The following is a 17856-nucleotide window of genomic DNA, read 5'->3' as shown; positions in this document are numbered from 1 at the left end:
TCGCAGTAGCACTGCCATCTCGAAGTCGTTTCTCCTTTTGTAATTTTTATGAGATCATATTTGCTTATCCATACCCGTATTGGCGAATAAAACATCCCCTGCCATGCATATAGCAGATAATTCTAGATCGTAGTATCCTAATACCAGCCTGCTGTATAAATCATTATTTGCTTTCACCATGTAATAATCAGCATAGAATCATTTGCTTTCATTAAATCGTATAAATCGGTGGCTCGAATGCCACTCACCCCGCGAGGGCGCTGCTTCGAACTATGGAACACCAATCTTATCCACAGATGGGCAGCCAAATAGCACCTGGCGTATTCATAACGCCATCAAACATCTGAAATCCTGAGACATCGTGACATCCAACCCAAACCACACCCAAAAGTGACAATTCTTTTCCGACCTTGCGATGGAAATTAAAAGCTATGATGAAAATCGAACCTAGGACAAAGGACAGTTTGCCCCAAACTTGCCGCATTTAACGAACACTGTGGAAGGAAACCGGCTTGGCGGCGCTACTGGGATGATAACTTCTATAAATTTGATACATGTAGTACCTTAAGACGTCATCACATCGGCATGTATCCAATGCTTGGCGTGTGGTCTTTTACTCTATGTTGCGCTTTAACCTTATTCCTATCAGGCTGCACTTGTCCGTTTAGGTACGCCTGCCCCAGCTTCTTAACCTTACAAATAATGATGCAAATTTGGTGGCTCTTCTAACCCCTTATTTTTACACATATTCCTCGAGTTTGAAAATCAGGGTGCGGCCAACCTCGGCTTCATGGGAGGCTTAGTCGTCTCCATTTTCGTACGCTGGTAGCGTCAGTGAAATAGATTGCATAGTTAGACGTGAAAAGTGTATATACGCAACACAGATAGCATACACACGTACAACTAAATATAACACACATGTAACAATTACATGCAAAACACACATAAATACACGTAACACACATAAGACATATGTGTACAATATCGATAACAGGAGTGGATTCATTGGGTGCAAGAGCGCCAAGATCGTTCCGAAGATGGCCGACATGTGCATGCAATCAGTTAATGTTGAGCTGTATGACATGACAACCGATTCGACGTGCCGCAAGACAGCGATGCAGTCAAATATATTATCAACACAGACCTAATATAGAAACATCGGAACTTTTCTCGCGATTTGCCTGCCTCATTGTCAGCCTGTATATAAACGAGCAGTTTGGCACATAACAAGAAATGTCCTGCAAAAAAACATTTGCCTCTGGTTTCAGGAGTGGCTGGACTACAGGTTTATATGGGACCCGTTTGAATACGGGGGGTGTGACGGAGTTGTACGTGCCAGCGGAACACATATGGCTGCCAGACATAGTGTTATATAATAAGTAAGTACACGCATGATGCATGATGGCTACTGCATGATGCATGATGGTGCACTGCATGCACCAGCAATTTGAGTTAAAGCAATCTGAGTGGGTTGTAAACCGCGTTACAAGTACAAAAAAGGCAATTTTATGATGCATTGCTTAAATTGGTACATGTTTCAAAGCAACTTCCCCCCTTTGTGCCTCAGCCCAATGAACAGCTTGCATTTTACTGGCTTTGCTGTTGTGGATATTTAATTGTCTCTACACTGCGTCCTTAAAGCTGGTTTCGAAACGCACTGCAATTTCAGCCCTCCATTCTTAAAGCAGTTGCATAACGTCAAACAAAGCTGTCATTCATCAAGCTCGACCCAAAAATTCTAGAAGATTCCTTTCCTTTTCGCAGACAGACCTTGCAGAGTAACTAGGATCTTCGAACCTGTCGACCGGAAGTTATGAATACATCCTCCATCGGAGTATTGATGGGCATGGCTCTCCATGCAGGATGGCATGTGATTATCATTAGCATTATCATGATATCAAAGCTAATGAGGCGATATTCACCTTTTGTTCCTGCCAATACGCCTCTCTGTAATACAGACATCGCTTCAGCTCACAACTGGAGTGTTCCACCCGTAAATAGCGCTGTTCATCTTCACCAGCAAGTAGTGTAATCGAGCGCAAAATAGCCTTAGTACCGGATGCGCTCATAAAACGCCTAAACATCAGCTATTTGACTTCACGTATGGCGGCGATCAATCTGACTGCCGGCCCAGCTCGAAGATTCAGCGAATTCATCGCGTCTGCAGGCAAGGCTTTGGTGCCATTGAGGCCCGCGAGTGTTTAGTAAATGCGTGGGAGTCTGAGCCGCTGCCTTTCCGCTGAATTGGAACGTTCTTGATCTTACATTCTTAGCGGGGTAGGCTATCAAATGACTACGATAAGAACTCTGCGGTCACAAACTTCACCGCACAGCTTATTTTCCCCCGCAGATAGATAAAACCAAGCTAAACATCTAAGCTGAAAAATCCTCTGTGATAAAACTGGCTTCGCAGACCGAATCGCAATCAACTAATCTTGATGCGGTCATGTACAGCTGCATAGCGAACTGAGAGGAAGCATTATTTTTAGGATTCACTCATGGATCGACGATGCGCCGCAATGTTGTGGTCACTGGAGACAATTGATGGCTGCTGACTGGTGGAATTCTTAACCGAAAGGAGGAAGGGCTCGAAACAAGAACTTCTCATGGTGCGAGAATCTGAGCAACTTAATACAAAACATGCGATTTATAAAAAAATTTCCAATGCGGCGTAACCAAGCTCAATGGCATGGGTTAAAGAGAATCACAATTCTAAGTGAATGTGCTGGACTGCTTTTTTGCATGGATTGCACGCTGTCTGCGCGCCGCCAGCCCCATATTGTGATCAAGCACGCAAATTTAAAATTGTTCTGTCGTTACGCGTGCCATCTTGCCTAGATCGCTAGTGGGCAGTAAGCCATGCTCGAACAATGATGCAACTTTCGACTTAAGCCGTCGGGGCTCACTTACATCAACGCTCTCCAGAATGAAATGTCTCTGCAGCTGCTGATCGCAAATTCACAGATTTCAGGTAACCAGAGGAGCAGGTCCTGCTGTGAATCAAGCTGTGATAATGTAGAAGATATGTATATATAGATATAGAGATATAATGTGTAGATATGTAGTAAGATATATATATATATATATATATATATATATATATATATATATTTACACATCTCTCTCCTCTCTCTCTCTCTCTCTCTCTCTCTCTCTCTCTCTCTCTCTCTCTCTCTCTCTCTCTCTCTCTCTCTCTCTCTCTCTCTCTCTCTCTCTCTCTCTCTCTCTCTTTGATATTTTCATACAAACTTTGCGGTCCGACGGGGTATTCCGGTAACATTGCGATATGGATGACAGGCAGTTATACCCGCCAGCTGACAAGGTACGCGAGGACAGAGTAATGCAACTGCGAAAAGCTGCACATGCGGGCCGAAATGAAGCTCAGATCTTGACGACCCAACGCCGCAGCGGCACGGAGCGAGCGCCGTTTGGCGGGGCCAGGTGAAAAGATCACCGCACCGGCAGGAGTCGCCTCAGTAGTGGCCTGGGCCTTCAGTGCCCTCGTGCCCTAATAATCAAGCGCCACCATGTGCCCGAGTGTGCAGACGTTCACGTGAGCTCATGTGAACCACGGATCCACTCGCTCCCGGCGGTGTTGTGGATGAATGGCAGCTGGCAATCGGAGCCGACGCAGGCGTGAAGCAGGCTGCACTGTGTGGACAGCTGGATTGTAGGCGGATCAGTACGTGATCCGGACAATATCCGACCAAGCACTACGGCAGTCATCGACCGCGAAGTGGACAGTACCGCAACGGTCATTGCTACAAAATTATCGGCTTGAGTCACACGCTTTGGCCTAAGCCTCGGGTCGTCCTCTTCGGTTAGATTCATATTTGCCCATTTGCCCTTTTAGCTCTACCTTGGTAATCGCCCCTAAAAAACTGCAGATAAATACCATTTCATCGACGTCGCCGACTACAAATGCCGGTCCTGATGAGACCAACACAGGCAATTTTCAAGCATGTTCATCTGCACAGGAACCGCTACACCAGAAACTGTCTGCCTGCAAAACCCCGCAACGACTAATTAATAAGTAAATAGGCGTAGTTATAAATAGTATGTAATTATACGATATATATATATATGTATGTCATGTATACATTCTATATATATATATATGTATATATATATATATATATATATATATATATATATATATATATAGCGTGGCAACAAATAATAACTAGATACATTGATCAAGCACATCGATACATGTTCCCAACTGACAATTAATGATTCCTCGGCGTCTGAAGTCTTCTATCACATTCGTCGTTTTATAGCACATACCTTTTACTAACAGCATTCCCATACGGAGTGGCAAAAACTAGCATAAAGTCAAAATCAGCGACATGAGTAATGAGGTCTAGCACATTGCTGGATGCGCAAGGACAAGGAACATTTCCTAAAAGTGTTCGCTAAGAATGTGTAGTTACGGTTTCTGCATTTCATTGCGAGGGCAAATAAATTACCTGCCCTAGCTTCAGTCTTACTGATATAATGCATTCACGTGACAACGTTTGCATGCTATTTGTTCAGTATGCGCGGAATTAGGGTTTCATGTCTGCATCATTATCCCTGAGCCTCACACTCTGCGCCTGAATTCCTTTGTCACACTGTTTGGAAAAGCATCTGATCGCTCCAACCAAGCTCAACCACAAAACACAATGCGACGAGGAACCAGGACTCGCGCATGTTGCTTTTCGCACGCTGCGAAGCGGTCTTCGAGATGATTGATCTTTATTGCACAACCGGTTATTGATTAGTGACAAGCATCATTGACTGGCATTAGACCAACTTGAGTAGCTACTAAATCTGCGTCTAAAAATATGACCGCCCTGGGCCATTTTGAGGGGCCTTGAGGGCCAGACGCAGGAAGTTTTGCTGACCGATAATGTTCTCGCCTGTTGCAGTGCTGACGGTGAGTACGTCATCACGACGTTGACCAAGGCGGTCATCCACAGCGAGGGACGGGTGGTGTGGCACCCCCCGGCCATCTTCAAGTCCTACTGCGAAATCGACGTTCGATACTTTCCCTTTGACCAGCAGAAGTGCTTCATGAAGTTTGGCAGCTGGAGCTATGGATCTTCGGTGAGCAGCACATGGCGTCCGCTGTGATTTTAGGTGCATGGTGTGTACCGTCAGGAACAGTCCAGAAGAACGCTGCATGTGTTTGCGACAATATTTGCCGCCAGATGGTGCTCGAAACGTGCTGTGTTGTTTAATGCTTTTTCATCTTTGTCTTGGATCGCTAGAGATCGTTATCTTTTTACCTGGAAACATGCGCTTGCATCATGCATGGACAGCACATTTTTGTCACAGATAAATATGACATTTCGATGATACTTGCGAATGATGACATTTACCAGGCAGAGTGCTCCTGAACATATTTCCCAACGTTCAAAGTCTGGTGAAGGCATACATGGGTTACGAGTGCGGTGAGAGACAAGGGATGGCTTTGATGTCCTGTACTTCCGCGAGTCCGACGACCTCGTCTTGTGGGGCGTGGTGTTGCCAAATTGAGACATAATTTGCTTGAGACAATCCTGGCTGCTACTCGTCAACTGCAGGCAGGGGCTTGTTCCTGACGAGTCCATATCTGTCGCCATACGACTTTCATTGATAACTTGATGAACCTAGGAGCGAACGTGCGAGCCGTGTGTTGTCCTCGACTGTAAAAGGAGCATTTCTGACTAGATGAAACCCCACATTTATGTCATGTTTTCCTCTGCACTTCTCAGCTTAAGCACACTCGGACCCCACAGCCCAAGCAGTGCATTGCAATACCTGATGATAATGTATTTCCGTTCCGATCACGGATGCCACGAGAGCCGTTTCTTTCATCACTAATTGCGAAGACCGCGAGGACCGCGGCTCATCATCAATGTCCAGCCAGCCGCAACAGTTTCAGTATATTTTCTCTAACAGACGCTCTCGCGGTGGTCAGATTTTTAGACTTACCAGTTCATGACGAATAGTACGCGCCTTTTTACCTTTTGTGCTCGAAAAATGATGGCACCGTCCTGCTCTACAATGGTGATCTCATCGTTTGAGTGCGTTATTTTAAGCACGTCCATTATAATGGCGCACTGCGGTTACCAGTGGTCATAGTTTGCTGAAAATATTACGGCACGTGACTAATGCACCACGCTGATATAGTGAACAAATACTCTCCAAAGTTCACGTGAAGCGTATGGGGGTCGTTCAAAACCATCTCTGCACGGCGAAGACTATCCATCAGTATTTCGGTGTCGTGGTGAGCGTCATGCTGACCTTCCAATGCCCTCACGGTATTGAAATGTCAATATCGGTGATGTCTTCGGCGATATCGGTGATAACTTTTTTGTCCATTCGCAACTGCCCAAGTTTATCCCCGGAACATGGCTGGCTCGCACTTTTCGCGCTGCTTCCGTGAGAGACACACACTTCGTAGTCTTGTGGTCCTTGCGTAATCGTAGTCTTGTAGTCGTGGTCCCGAAGTCGCAGTCTCATAGTCGTAGTCTCGTAGTCGTTGTCTTGTAGTCGTAGTTTCGTAGTCGAAACCTCGAAGTCGTAGTCTCGTAGTCGTGGTCCCGGAGTCACACTTCATAGACTGTTGTTTTATTTTGCTTGGACTGGTTTCGATTAGGACCATTTCGGCAGCAGTGACCACTTAAGTGCATGTGATGAAGGAAATGATGGCGGCGAGGCAAGACTAAATGCAACCCGGATGTGTTACACTTTAACCGACCAATATCGCCCAGGGCCTCTTCCCGGGTATGTGCGAGCGCTTGGACGGGGCTTGTACCAGGGACTACTTAGCCCACTGATGGCTGTAGTGCGCGCAGCTTGTCCCGGATAGACGGGGCGCAGCGGAGGGCGTGTATGGAACGTGAGTGGGGGACGAAGGGCAGATGGTCTTCTAAGGAGCATGAAACGCTTGCGTGTACTAGAACAATCAATCCAAAACCTGGACGCGAAATAGCCGAAGCATACCAAACAGTGAAACAAAAATGAAATAGAACGTTACAATAGGCTGCAAAGAAGGTGCGTGTCATATGCCCAACAACAAATAAGGAATCGCATAGGTATATCATTGCGCGCTCGGGTGAGGTCAGTTGGACCCCCGGCGGTTTTCCAGAATTATTTCCGAACGATGCAGCACAGCCGCGCCAAACTCTGCGTAACTGTGGGAAAGCGAATAGCGGATCTTTTCATATGAAAAAATTAGGTGTGCCGCATAAGATTGCTGAGCTCTGGTAAGTCAAAAAAGGTCTTAGCTGTCAGCGAAGGTCAATTCAAAGGGAATCGTTCAATCTGATGCGAATAAGGAATGATAGACGAAGTCATACATCTCCGATATAGTTTCTGAGACAACACGCCAACTGAATTTAAAATCCGTGGACTAAGGGTCAGGTATAAAGGTCAGACAGAGGTCAAAAGAAACCAGCTTTTTCACTCGAGAGCTTGCTTGTAGGGATGCTTTTTGGTGCCCATTTCAAATTAATTAATGTCAAGGACCGCAACGGACATGTTCAATGGTCATATAAGGTCACTGACCTGAAATGATACGACCCGGAATTTGTTTTTAGGAAACATATCGTCTAGTGTAACCCCTGACGCTGACGTGAATGGGAAAATAACAGCAATTTCGTAGTAATTGGTCATCTCGGCTTTTTCTAGGAAAAAGATCCCTGGCTTTAAATGGACACCATTAAACCTTTGCTTTAAAAACAGGTATCTCGGTCCAAGGGGGTTGCGTGGGGAGGTCTGGAACACTTTGAAGACCAGTCTAAGGTTTGACTTTGTTTTACCTTACTTGACCCAAAGATTACGATCTAGGAACCTCAAAGTTCGACAAGTGAGATCATATACAGGCCAACGCACTCCGTGAGTTTGGTGTATCTAGCTACCTTAGTCTTTATACCTCAGCGGGTCCAATTTCCCCCACTCCCCACGAACGAGCGAAGGGTATTCAACCGGCCACCCAGGCGCGTGTTAACAGGAAATATAAGTAGCGAGAGGAATACATAAACACCTTTTCACAGCCATCAAGCAGCGTCCATTGCCTGATGCATGCAGGACCACTGTAATGTGAGCTAACGAATGTCTTTCCTCGTATTTATGTTACAAGACGTGGTTTGTATTCCAGTCAGGTAGACAAATGTTTGGGGCATCCACCAGATCAGGATCATATGCGAGGTAGCACCAGATTAGGCCCAACCAGATCCAATCCACACATAACAAAACGGGCAGCAAAAATCCGTTCTCGTGGGAGCCATCATCTCACGACCAGACCCCCCAGAGTCATAGCGTAACGGCGAACTGCATCAGGACCAGTACAGGTGCCAGCCTTGCCGAAGCCAGCACGGCGCCGCCAGGGCCAGCACAGCGGCCGGCCCCGCTAGAGCCAGCGTAGCGGCTGGTCCCGCTGGAGCCAGCACTGCGGCGAGAGTTAGCACGGCGGCCTGCCCCCGACTCACCCGAGCCGGCGTAACCGTAGAACCCTCTGTTGGCTTTGATTTAAGACAGATTAATATTAACATAACAAAGACCAGGGGTTTTCTCTTTGCCTAAGTTCTCTAGAAATATCCAATTTTCGTTGCTAGGCCAATAGATTGGTGCGTATTGACCTATCTATACGTTATCACATCTTAACAAAAAGTGACCATCCAGGTCATGATAATGACCTGGAAGAAGACCCAAAACAGACGATATCAGAATTAAGGTAACCTATTCTTACCGGTATAATTTCTGCACATATAACAACTTATTCCATGGGGAGAAATGCCTCGCCCTCTTCTAGATCTGCAAATGTCCAAGTTCTTGGTCTGGATCGACTAAATAACCTCCCATGGGTCCGTCACCAAAGCACCACCGCAGCCGAAAAGCCGATGAAGTGCATGGTATATGGTTGCAACTACCGTTAGCCGCCCTACTAAACAGCGTCGGGTAATGGGGACCGATGGAATCACTGTCGCCACCACCACGCGCTAGCCGCCCTACTAAACAGCTTGGGGTAATGGGACCGATGGAAGGACCGTCGTCAAAACTGTCCAACTGCACTTCTCTTCTGGTCAAATGGGGAACTCTGAGGCGAAGCTACGTCGCTGGGATCACAAATGGATTGTTTTGCTATAAGATGAGATATTTTGCAACAATCATTTGATCAGCTTAAGTTGAATACGCTGACTTTTCATGCGAAAATATGTGAAAAACCAACCAACCGGCGAAACAGGATCACGGAATCGATAAATAAGTGCACTCGAACTGCAATCACAGGTGATAGCAGGGCAGCTCACATGCTGCAGACAGGCACTAACCAGTCAAGGCCATGACCTTGCTTGACCTTTGAAAGATCGGTGTCGCTTGCATACATATACCCATATGCAAGACAAGTTAAAAAATGGACAATCACCAATGGCAGCATGTCTGTGCCAACAGGTATGGGGGAAATCCATGTCAGTCGACACTTTCCTGTTCTACAGTGTCTTGACACGGCGCGACCCTGAGCCAGGAAACTTAACTAAGACTGGTGGTACGGTGTTATTGATGTAGGCCTAAAATCAGATCTAACACCATCTGGCGTCAAAATGGATTGTATGTATAAAAGAAACAAAAAGCGTACCACGATTGCCAACACGTGAACTGTAATGCCGACTTGGCAAGAATTCCGACTGACGTCATCTTTACAATGCGTCATGTGTATTGACTGGAGACGTAACTTAATGGCCCACCAACCCGCCTCATTAAAACCCGGAAAGAGTTCGCGGAGGTTTTTGGTCTAGTCTCGCCAAGTCTAGCCCTCGCTGTGGGCTAGACTTGGCGAGCTTTCGCGGGGTGGACCGATGCGGTTTAGCAATTTTAACTATCAAAATACTGTTTCTGGGCTAGTACTTAGCTCTCAACACCAACCACAAAAACAGAGCGCATTGCTTCCCACATCACCAGAAGGAAACAACTCGTATTTTGATTTCTCTAACAAGGGCCTCAGCGACCGAAACCCATGGTGAACATGACACATCAGAGCACCAGGCTGCACAACTTGAGCAATTGTTAACCAAAATCTTACTGAAAAGTCAAGTCAAAAAGTCAATAACTCTTAAATTAGCCAAGCTTGGCCTGATTTCATTGAGCAGCAGTCAGGTGGGTCCTATATATACACATAGCGTTATGCAATGCTTGGTTACTTTGATAAGGAAGCGGTGCGCGGGAGAGGTCACGCAAGCATTCTTGTTTCATTCATGAATCACATGTCAGATTCTATAGCGATGGCAAATAAAATTACCCAGAAATAGTGTTACTTTCATTACACTTACCACGGCCACTGATCAATCAGTCCCGAATATTGGTGTATCACATGTGCGACAATTCTTGAAATTATAATGATGGGAGTGTAAAGTTTGTCTAGCTTGCCTGCTTGTGCCATGCAATGCACTAAAGCGTTAACAGGGGCTCTTGCGCACGATTCTCTTCACCCTTACCACAATTATCATAAATTTCCAACACATATGTCTCATAAAGATATGTGTTCAGTTTACTTCTGCTGCATCTCAAGAAATATTTACACACACTCTATTGTCATTCCTGATCGGCATATGACATCTTTCAAACATTCGATGTGATTCCGAAAGTTGCAGTCAGCAGGCTATGTCAACGAATGTATCAGACACGCGTTATTGATGTTTTTCCTTCCGTCGAAATGCTGTTTTAGCAATCAACAACCGTCTCAAGTTTTTTGTAGTATTGCTGAAGTGTATCATGCCACTTGAAAGGCATAAACAACATTCTTGGACGGCGTTATTGCTGCTCCTGTACAGCATCACACAGGGCGCAGTGACGGTCGTTCTAAAAGCGGACAGAGATAGTGGTAGTGGGGAAATGTGAATCATTCCAAAGTTGTCGTGCGGTGCTTGTTCCTTCCTGTTGTATGATGTATCCACTTAAGGAGAGCAAACACCGCGTAAGAGTCTGAATCTCTTGCTCGAGTGCGCATTATGCCATTGCGGCTATTGTGACGCATTTACATTTAGGAGGTATGCGGACTGCAAATGTCCAATTCTGTCGGAAGTGCCGTGCAAAAAATGCTACCTATTTATTAGGACGATGTGTTAGCTGTACTCGTGTTGAATGTAATACACCCAGGAGGAGATTTTCTATTATTGTAATGAGTAGCGTTTCTCTGATCTCTGTCAATGCAAAGCAGCAGGTGATGCAGACAATTTCAGAATATTTAGCCTATGGTTTTCTAAGATGATGTAGAACGTGAAGTTTTTGGCACATTTTGGTTGGATCCAATTTGAATTCCGAACTGTTTTTCATATGTAACTTTAACTAGCATCAGACGAGTCGTATTTCTTGTATGGAGTTGTGTGATGTGTTTGAGAAATGATCTGATACCATAGAAATTCCATAGTCCAGATGTTACCAGTGCTGCCATCTCATAAGTCACCACTGGCGTAAGTCAAACAAAATTGTGCCTTAAATGACACGGATATCATATTTCATGGGTATGTCATGTGTAGGCCAGAAATGAAGAAAAAAACATCTTAAAATACAGCTTGTGCCTAACTCACTGCTTGTGGGATAATGCTGGGTAAGCGTGGTTATACAGCGGGCTTTTGCGAGTCACATTTCCAGCTGGCCAGCGATGCGGTGGACGCCGTGCGGACATTTTTGGAAAAAGTTGTATCTCTACTCGCGACCTATTAGGAAAAATCTGCTGAAAAGAATTGAGAGCAGGGTTGAAAATCTCATAAGATTAGCTACCAAAAAAGATTAGGATCTTTCAATGTAACCACGCTCTTCTAGAAAAACCTCCGGGGGCCTGACAGTGCCCCTGTCTCCGTTGGGCGAGGGTTAACTTCGTGTTTGTTACTGCTGCTGAATTCCATGTGCGGTGGCCGGACTTGTCAGAACCAGTGTATTGGCTGAACCCTCCGAATCCCGCGCAGCGGGCGGCGGTCAGCCCGTAAGGAATTCCTTTCGGGGGGTCTCTAGCGATGCCATAATATGAGGTTAAACACTTATGCGGGATTAAAATGGTTTACGCTTTTAGGTAGTTTTTGGTAAGTTGAAACTAAAATAGGTTCTTAGTTGTCCTTAAGGTGCCCTCACCCAATGTTTCTACCCAGGACCGAATCTCGCCGGTTTGCTGTTTCCATAGAGCTGCATATGCGTGTTTATGGGCCACTACACCAACGCCTGTCCTTGAGAACGCCTTTTCCACAGCTCGTGCTCAGGCGTAAGATGGCGTATGACAACAGCGCGCTGCTGGAAGCAAGTTATCAGCATAATGAGCTGTGATGGGTTTTATTGTTTGAGACAATTGATCAAGCTGAGCGATTGCTGAGGGGAGATTATGCGTAACCGAAGACCACGCCGATGTGTTTTGTTTCTTGTCAGCCACTGATTCCATTGATCACACGCCGTGTCGTCCCACAAATCCGTGCCCATCTCCGGTTCCGTGTCATCCCACAAATCAGTGCCCATCTCCGGTCCCGTGTCGTCCCACAAATCAGTGCTCATCTCTGGTTCCGTGTCGTCCCGCAAGTCGGTGCCCATCTCCGGTTCCGTATCGTCTTACAAATCGGCGCCCATCTCCAGCACCGTAGAGTGTGAGTCACCAACCAGCAACAAAGTGGTCAACGTTCTTCACCGACAAAACAGTGTTACGATTTCGCGCCTCATCCGGCTGGGACATCAATCATATGGAAATGAAAGTGGTCCCGGATACGATCGGAGACATATTATATATTCCATTTAATTACAGCCCGAGTGAATGATGGTCATCCCCAGAGTTGGCATCAGTCGGGCAAAGGGTTTCCACGGCTCATCCACTGCTAATTGATCCAGCATTATATTGTTTGGATAATCCAGATCGCACCAGTAGCCATGGACCTTTTTTGAGCGCGGTGCACAGTGCAACCTCAAGGTTCTGCCCGAGCGGGGTTTGCCGGGTCACGTCACGATGGGGGGGGGGGGAGGAGAGAGAAGGCAGATGAAACACCCAACTTGGGAAGAATTTGACTTTAACTCTAACGCGTTGCACTGCCAGGACGCGACTTTGATATATATATATATATATATATATATATATATATAATATACATTTATATTTATGATACCTTATAAAAATACAGTTATTAAAAGCTTGTTGGCCTAATATCAGCAGTTGGGCTGGACAGTTGTAGACAGCTGTAATAAACGCGCCCGGATAATGAACTAATTTCAGCGCTAAGGTGCATCTTGAACACTCTGACGTCAGCTTGGTTTGCACATGAAAAGGAATTTCAAAATGGGCCCTCACCGAAATGGACCCGAAAACCCACTGTAGTATGTAGTGTACCGGAAACTTTGTCTCAGTAAACCATAACTTAGGGCCATTAAGAAAATTAATTGCATCACTGATGGTTTTGCTGGAAATTAGTACGTGAAGTGAGATTTTTAATATCATTGGAAGCCTCCTCATTTCTAACATCATATCCGAGCAGAAATTTACGCAATCCTAGGAAACTGGAGGCATTTTTTTTGCACACAGCCGCCAGAATCGGACGTTATAGTCTGTCATCTCACAGAAGGCAAACGTGGGAAAAAAAGCCGCAACGTCGTCACCCGGATATTAACTCGCGGTCGGGGGGTGGGGGTCAAATTGCCCCCCCTGATATTTTCCGTAATGGTTTCCGAACGGCGCGGCTGCGCCGCGCCAAATTTTTGCATAGCTGTAGACAATTGGATAGCGGATCGTTTGGCACCAAACATTTCATTTACATTGTAAGGGTCGCTGACTTATGGCAGGACAAAGTCAGGCCATGGTTTCAGCAAAGGCAATTTCTAGGGCATCGTTCAATCTGATCCAACAACTGAGTGTAAGACGAGGATACATCTCTGAGATACTGTCCTAGGAAATTCAACAATCGCATGAATAAATTCAATTGGCCTAGGGTCAGGTATGAAGGTCAGATCAAGGTCAAAACCAGCCTGTGTTATTACTTTATGGCCTGGCTATGTGGGCAGTTTCTGGTCCTAATTTTGAATTTATTTATTACTGGGGACTTGCATTATGCACCTTCCATAGACTTCTTAAGGGTCAGAGTGGGTCACTGACCTAAAATAACGCAGATCAACATTTTTTTTTAGGAACAGACCGCTTAACATACTCTTTGTCGCTTATTTTAAATGCGAAACTCAAAGCAAAATTGTATGATTTTGGTCACCATGGCCTGAAAAGGTCAAACAAGGCCACTGACCGTAAATGAGTATGTGTCCTTTTGCTTAGCAGTTATCTAGGTTCTAGAGACCCTTTGGGAGACCAACCCGGAATTTGACTTTTTTTGACCTTATTGACCCAAAGGTCATAAACTAGGAACCTCAAACCTTGACCTAAGGGAGTTCACGTACAGGTCAACATACCCTGTGAATTTGGTGTCTCTAGCTTGCTTAGTTCTTGAAATCTCAGAGCTCAAATTAACCCCACCCCGAGCGAAGGGTATCTAACCGGCCACCCGGGCGCGTGTTAAGAGAGGAGCTTGAGGTCATGCTCAACCGATGAAGGCATGAGTTCATGCACTTATTGTTGGAGCTGTTATCAAGTGGATACATCACGTGACAGCACGAAATGAATACCACACGAGAGCTTTGAAATGATCCTCATTTTACTCCCGCCGCTGTCAATATGGCCTGTCATGGCGACGGTCACTGCGCCATTTGTGTGATAGTACGCGGAACGATATCAATTACATTTTGTTCAAGAATGCTGTCTGTCCTGCTCAAGTGATATCATTCACTTGCAGCAATGTCACGAAAACCCGCCAATGTAAATTACAGGGTCATACCCTGTAGAAAGAAAGGTGACCTGAACAAGCCTAAAACACTTGTACACATGCCCTGGTGAATGTAGCCTTCTGAACTACATCAAACGATTGATCGGCGTAGGGGTCGAGCTGAATTTTTGGCGCAGACCTGGCCGTAGTTATTGAAAGAGATGGCAGAAAAGTAAGGTAAAAGATATTCGACGTAAGAACGCTTGTAATCGCAGTTGTACATTACATGTTCTTGAATGTGTAAAAAATGAATGCACGAATAAACCAACTCAAAATTTCCGTTACAAAGATTTCATTATCTATTACGCTTGTGCCACGGCTATAACTGCGGCTACATTGATCAGTATTTGAGGTTAAGGTAATGCAAGTCACACTGTTTCTCCGGTCATTTCACTGATAATGGCTTTGAGGTTGCCGTTTGGGTACGTAAAAGGAAAATTTGAGACCACCTCTCCCTCGCAATGACAGCTCAGAGCCGTGCACCATTGTGGTCATGTAAAGGACACAGCTGACCGTTGCACAATGAAATCAGGGAAGTATTTAAAATCTGGGTAGTTTTTTTATTTTTTGGTGAAAGTGCTTCGTGACAGTGGTAACGGATGTTGTATTTGGCGATAGTGCCCACTTATTGTTAGCAAATCTTGAAATTTAAGTGCGACCAAGGCTGCACAAATTTGCTTGGTAAAAGTAATCCGCAAAGCCCGCCAGGCCTGAACTATAGCGGAGCCAAAACCCCCGCGTCACATATGGTGGGTCATCGGACGGAAAAATATGCGTCTTTAGTCCGGAAGTGAGGTCGCTCATGGTCAGAGCTTTAAAGTGAGGTCGCTCATGGTCAGAGCCTCAGAGCGTCCTAACTTTAGTCCGGAAGTGAGGTCGCTCATGGTCAGAGCCTTAAAGTGAGGGTCGCTCATGGCCAGAGCCTTAAAGTGAGGTCGCTCATGGTCAGAGCCTCAGAGCGTCGTAACATTAGTCCGGAAGTGAGGTCGCTCATGGTCAGAGCCTTAAAACGCCCTTTCTTCGTGGATAAGGTCGGCAAGAGGAATGGAGACTTTCACGCCACGTATGGTACCAGAAGCATATTTTGACTAAAAATTTAGGCGATGGCCACGTCAAAACATTGCAGTGCACACTACAAAGGCTAAATGAGGCCGCGATGGTAGTTAATGCATTCCGCCACACAACGCCAGCAGGCCATATCGTGCCACCCCTTAACGTGTATTATACCGTACCATAGCATCTTGTTTAGGTTTCATCTCATATCCCGGTGACATAGTTATGACATTATGCCTGGTTGATCGGCCGACTCGATGACAGGTCGGTGACAAATCAATAGATTTCCAATGGCCCGTGCGTGTTTGAGGTGTGACGCACCGGTCAGGCAGTGGTAGGCAGGTACCGTTCAGCAGTTCAGTGGTAGGTAGGTCAGGCAGTGGTAGGCAGGTACCGTTCAGCAGTTCAGTGGTAGGTAGGTCAGGCAGTGGTAGGCAGGTACCGCTCAGCAGTTCAGTGGTAGGTAGGTCGGGCAGTGGTAGGCAGGTACCGTTCAGCAGTTCAGTGGTAGGTAGGTCAGGCAGTGGTAGGCAGGTACCGTTCAGCAGTTCAGTGGTAGGTAGGTCAGGCAGTGGTAGGCAGGTACCGTCAGCAGGGCGGACGCGTGCCCGTCGATAGGACCAGCGCCACCCGACTGATGCTTCTTGCTTGTTGTCGTTTGGGTGATAGCAAGATTCGGCCGGATGTGGCGCAGAGCGCTCCAGAACCTTTATTTAGTAACTGTCTTCGAGAACTACACATATCGATGAAGACTGAAGCGCAAGTCTGGACCAGCGTCTACTTCTTCGTACCGTTTCAAAGCACGATTAGATGAAAACCTCGTCCCAAACGTTTTGCACCAGCTCATAGCATAGAAGTCGGTTGATGCATGTGTGTGATGCATAGCAGAGGTACACTTCTACAAGAACTATCCAATGGAACATGTCACACATCGCGCGATATGGTACATGTGAATCACACATGAAAGAGAGCGGTCAATTGGTAAGATCGTCAAGGCTCGTTTTTCAGACGGACTGATGTCACATAACATCAGATGACTTGAAAATCGGCATATCAACAAATGATCTCCTTACTTGGGATTCGGTCACTTTGCCTCCCATAAACACGGGCATCAAGAGAATATTGCCGACTTCGGTGTCGGGTCTCGGTGGCCCGCCGTGCAGGACCGAGCGCCGTGGCCGAGGGGGAAGCAGTCCACCGGCGCCCCGCCGGAGCGGAGCCGGCGGTGGGCGCGGCGGGCCGCTCCGTCGCGTGCCGTCGCCGTTTGTTTACCGGCGGACGACGCCTGTCGGCACCAGGTGAGAGGCGTCACCTGACGCCGGCGAGCCCTGTCGCCAGGCTGGCCGGCCGCCGCCCGCCGCGCCCTGCCCGCTGCCCAGAGGCCGCTCCGCCCTGTCGCCAGGCTGGCCGGCCGCCGCCCGCCGCGCCCTGCCCGCTGCCCAGAGGCCGCTCCGCCCTGTCGCCAGGCTGGCCGGCCGCCGCCCGCCGCGCCCTGCCCGCTGCCCAGAGGCCGCTCCGCCCTGTCGCCAGGCTGGCCGGCCCGCCGCCCGCCGCGCCCTGCCCGCTGTCAAGAGGCCGCTCCGCCCTGTCGCCAGGCTGGCCGGCCGCCGCCCGCCGCGCCCTGCCCGCTGCCCAGAGGCCGCTCCGCCCTGTCGCCAGGCTGGCCGGCCGCCGCCCGCCGCGCCCTGCCCGCTGTCAAGAGGCCGCTCCGCCCTGTCGCCAGGCTGGCCGGCCGCCGCCCGCCGCGCCCTGCCCGCTGCCCAGAGGCCGCTCCGCCCTGTCGCCAGGCTGGCCGGCCGCCGCCCGCCGCGCCCTGCCCGCTGCCCAGAGGCCGCTCCGCCCTGTCGCCAGGCTGGCCGGCCGCCGCCCGCCGCGCCCTGCCCGCTGCCCAGAGGCCGCTCCGCCCTGTCGCCAGGCTGGCCGGCCGCCGCCCGCCGCGCCCTGCCCGCTGCCCAGAGGCCGCTCCGCCCTGTCGCCAGGCTGGCCGGCCGCCGCCCGCCGCGCC

General features: G+C 47.8%; 1 protein-coding gene across 1 annotated transcript in view; it reads left to right on the top strand.

The window, feature by feature from the left end:
- Positions 1–17856, top strand: part of LOC119103491 (acetylcholine receptor subunit alpha-L1-like) — a 96384-nt gene that overhangs the window by 52322 nt on the left and 26206 nt on the right. Inside the window, 3 exon segments of the mRNA XM_037227051.1 lie at positions 1269–1310; positions 1312–1379; positions 4911–5088. Coding sequence (XP_037082946.1) covers positions 1269–1310; positions 1312–1379; positions 4911–5088 — 288 coding nt within the window.

Source organism: Pollicipes pollicipes, unplaced genomic scaffold (assembly GCF_011947565.3).
Source record: "Pollicipes pollicipes isolate AB1234 unplaced genomic scaffold, Ppol_2.1 Scaffold_5724;HRSCAF=6776_pilon_pilon_pilon, whole genome shotgun sequence".
Classification (NCBI taxonomy): domain Eukaryota; kingdom Metazoa; phylum Arthropoda; class Thecostraca; order Pollicipedomorpha; family Pollicipedidae; genus Pollicipes; species Pollicipes pollicipes.
The sequence above is the reverse complement of the archived record's forward strand: the minus strand, read 5'-3'. Positions and strand labels throughout refer to the sequence as shown.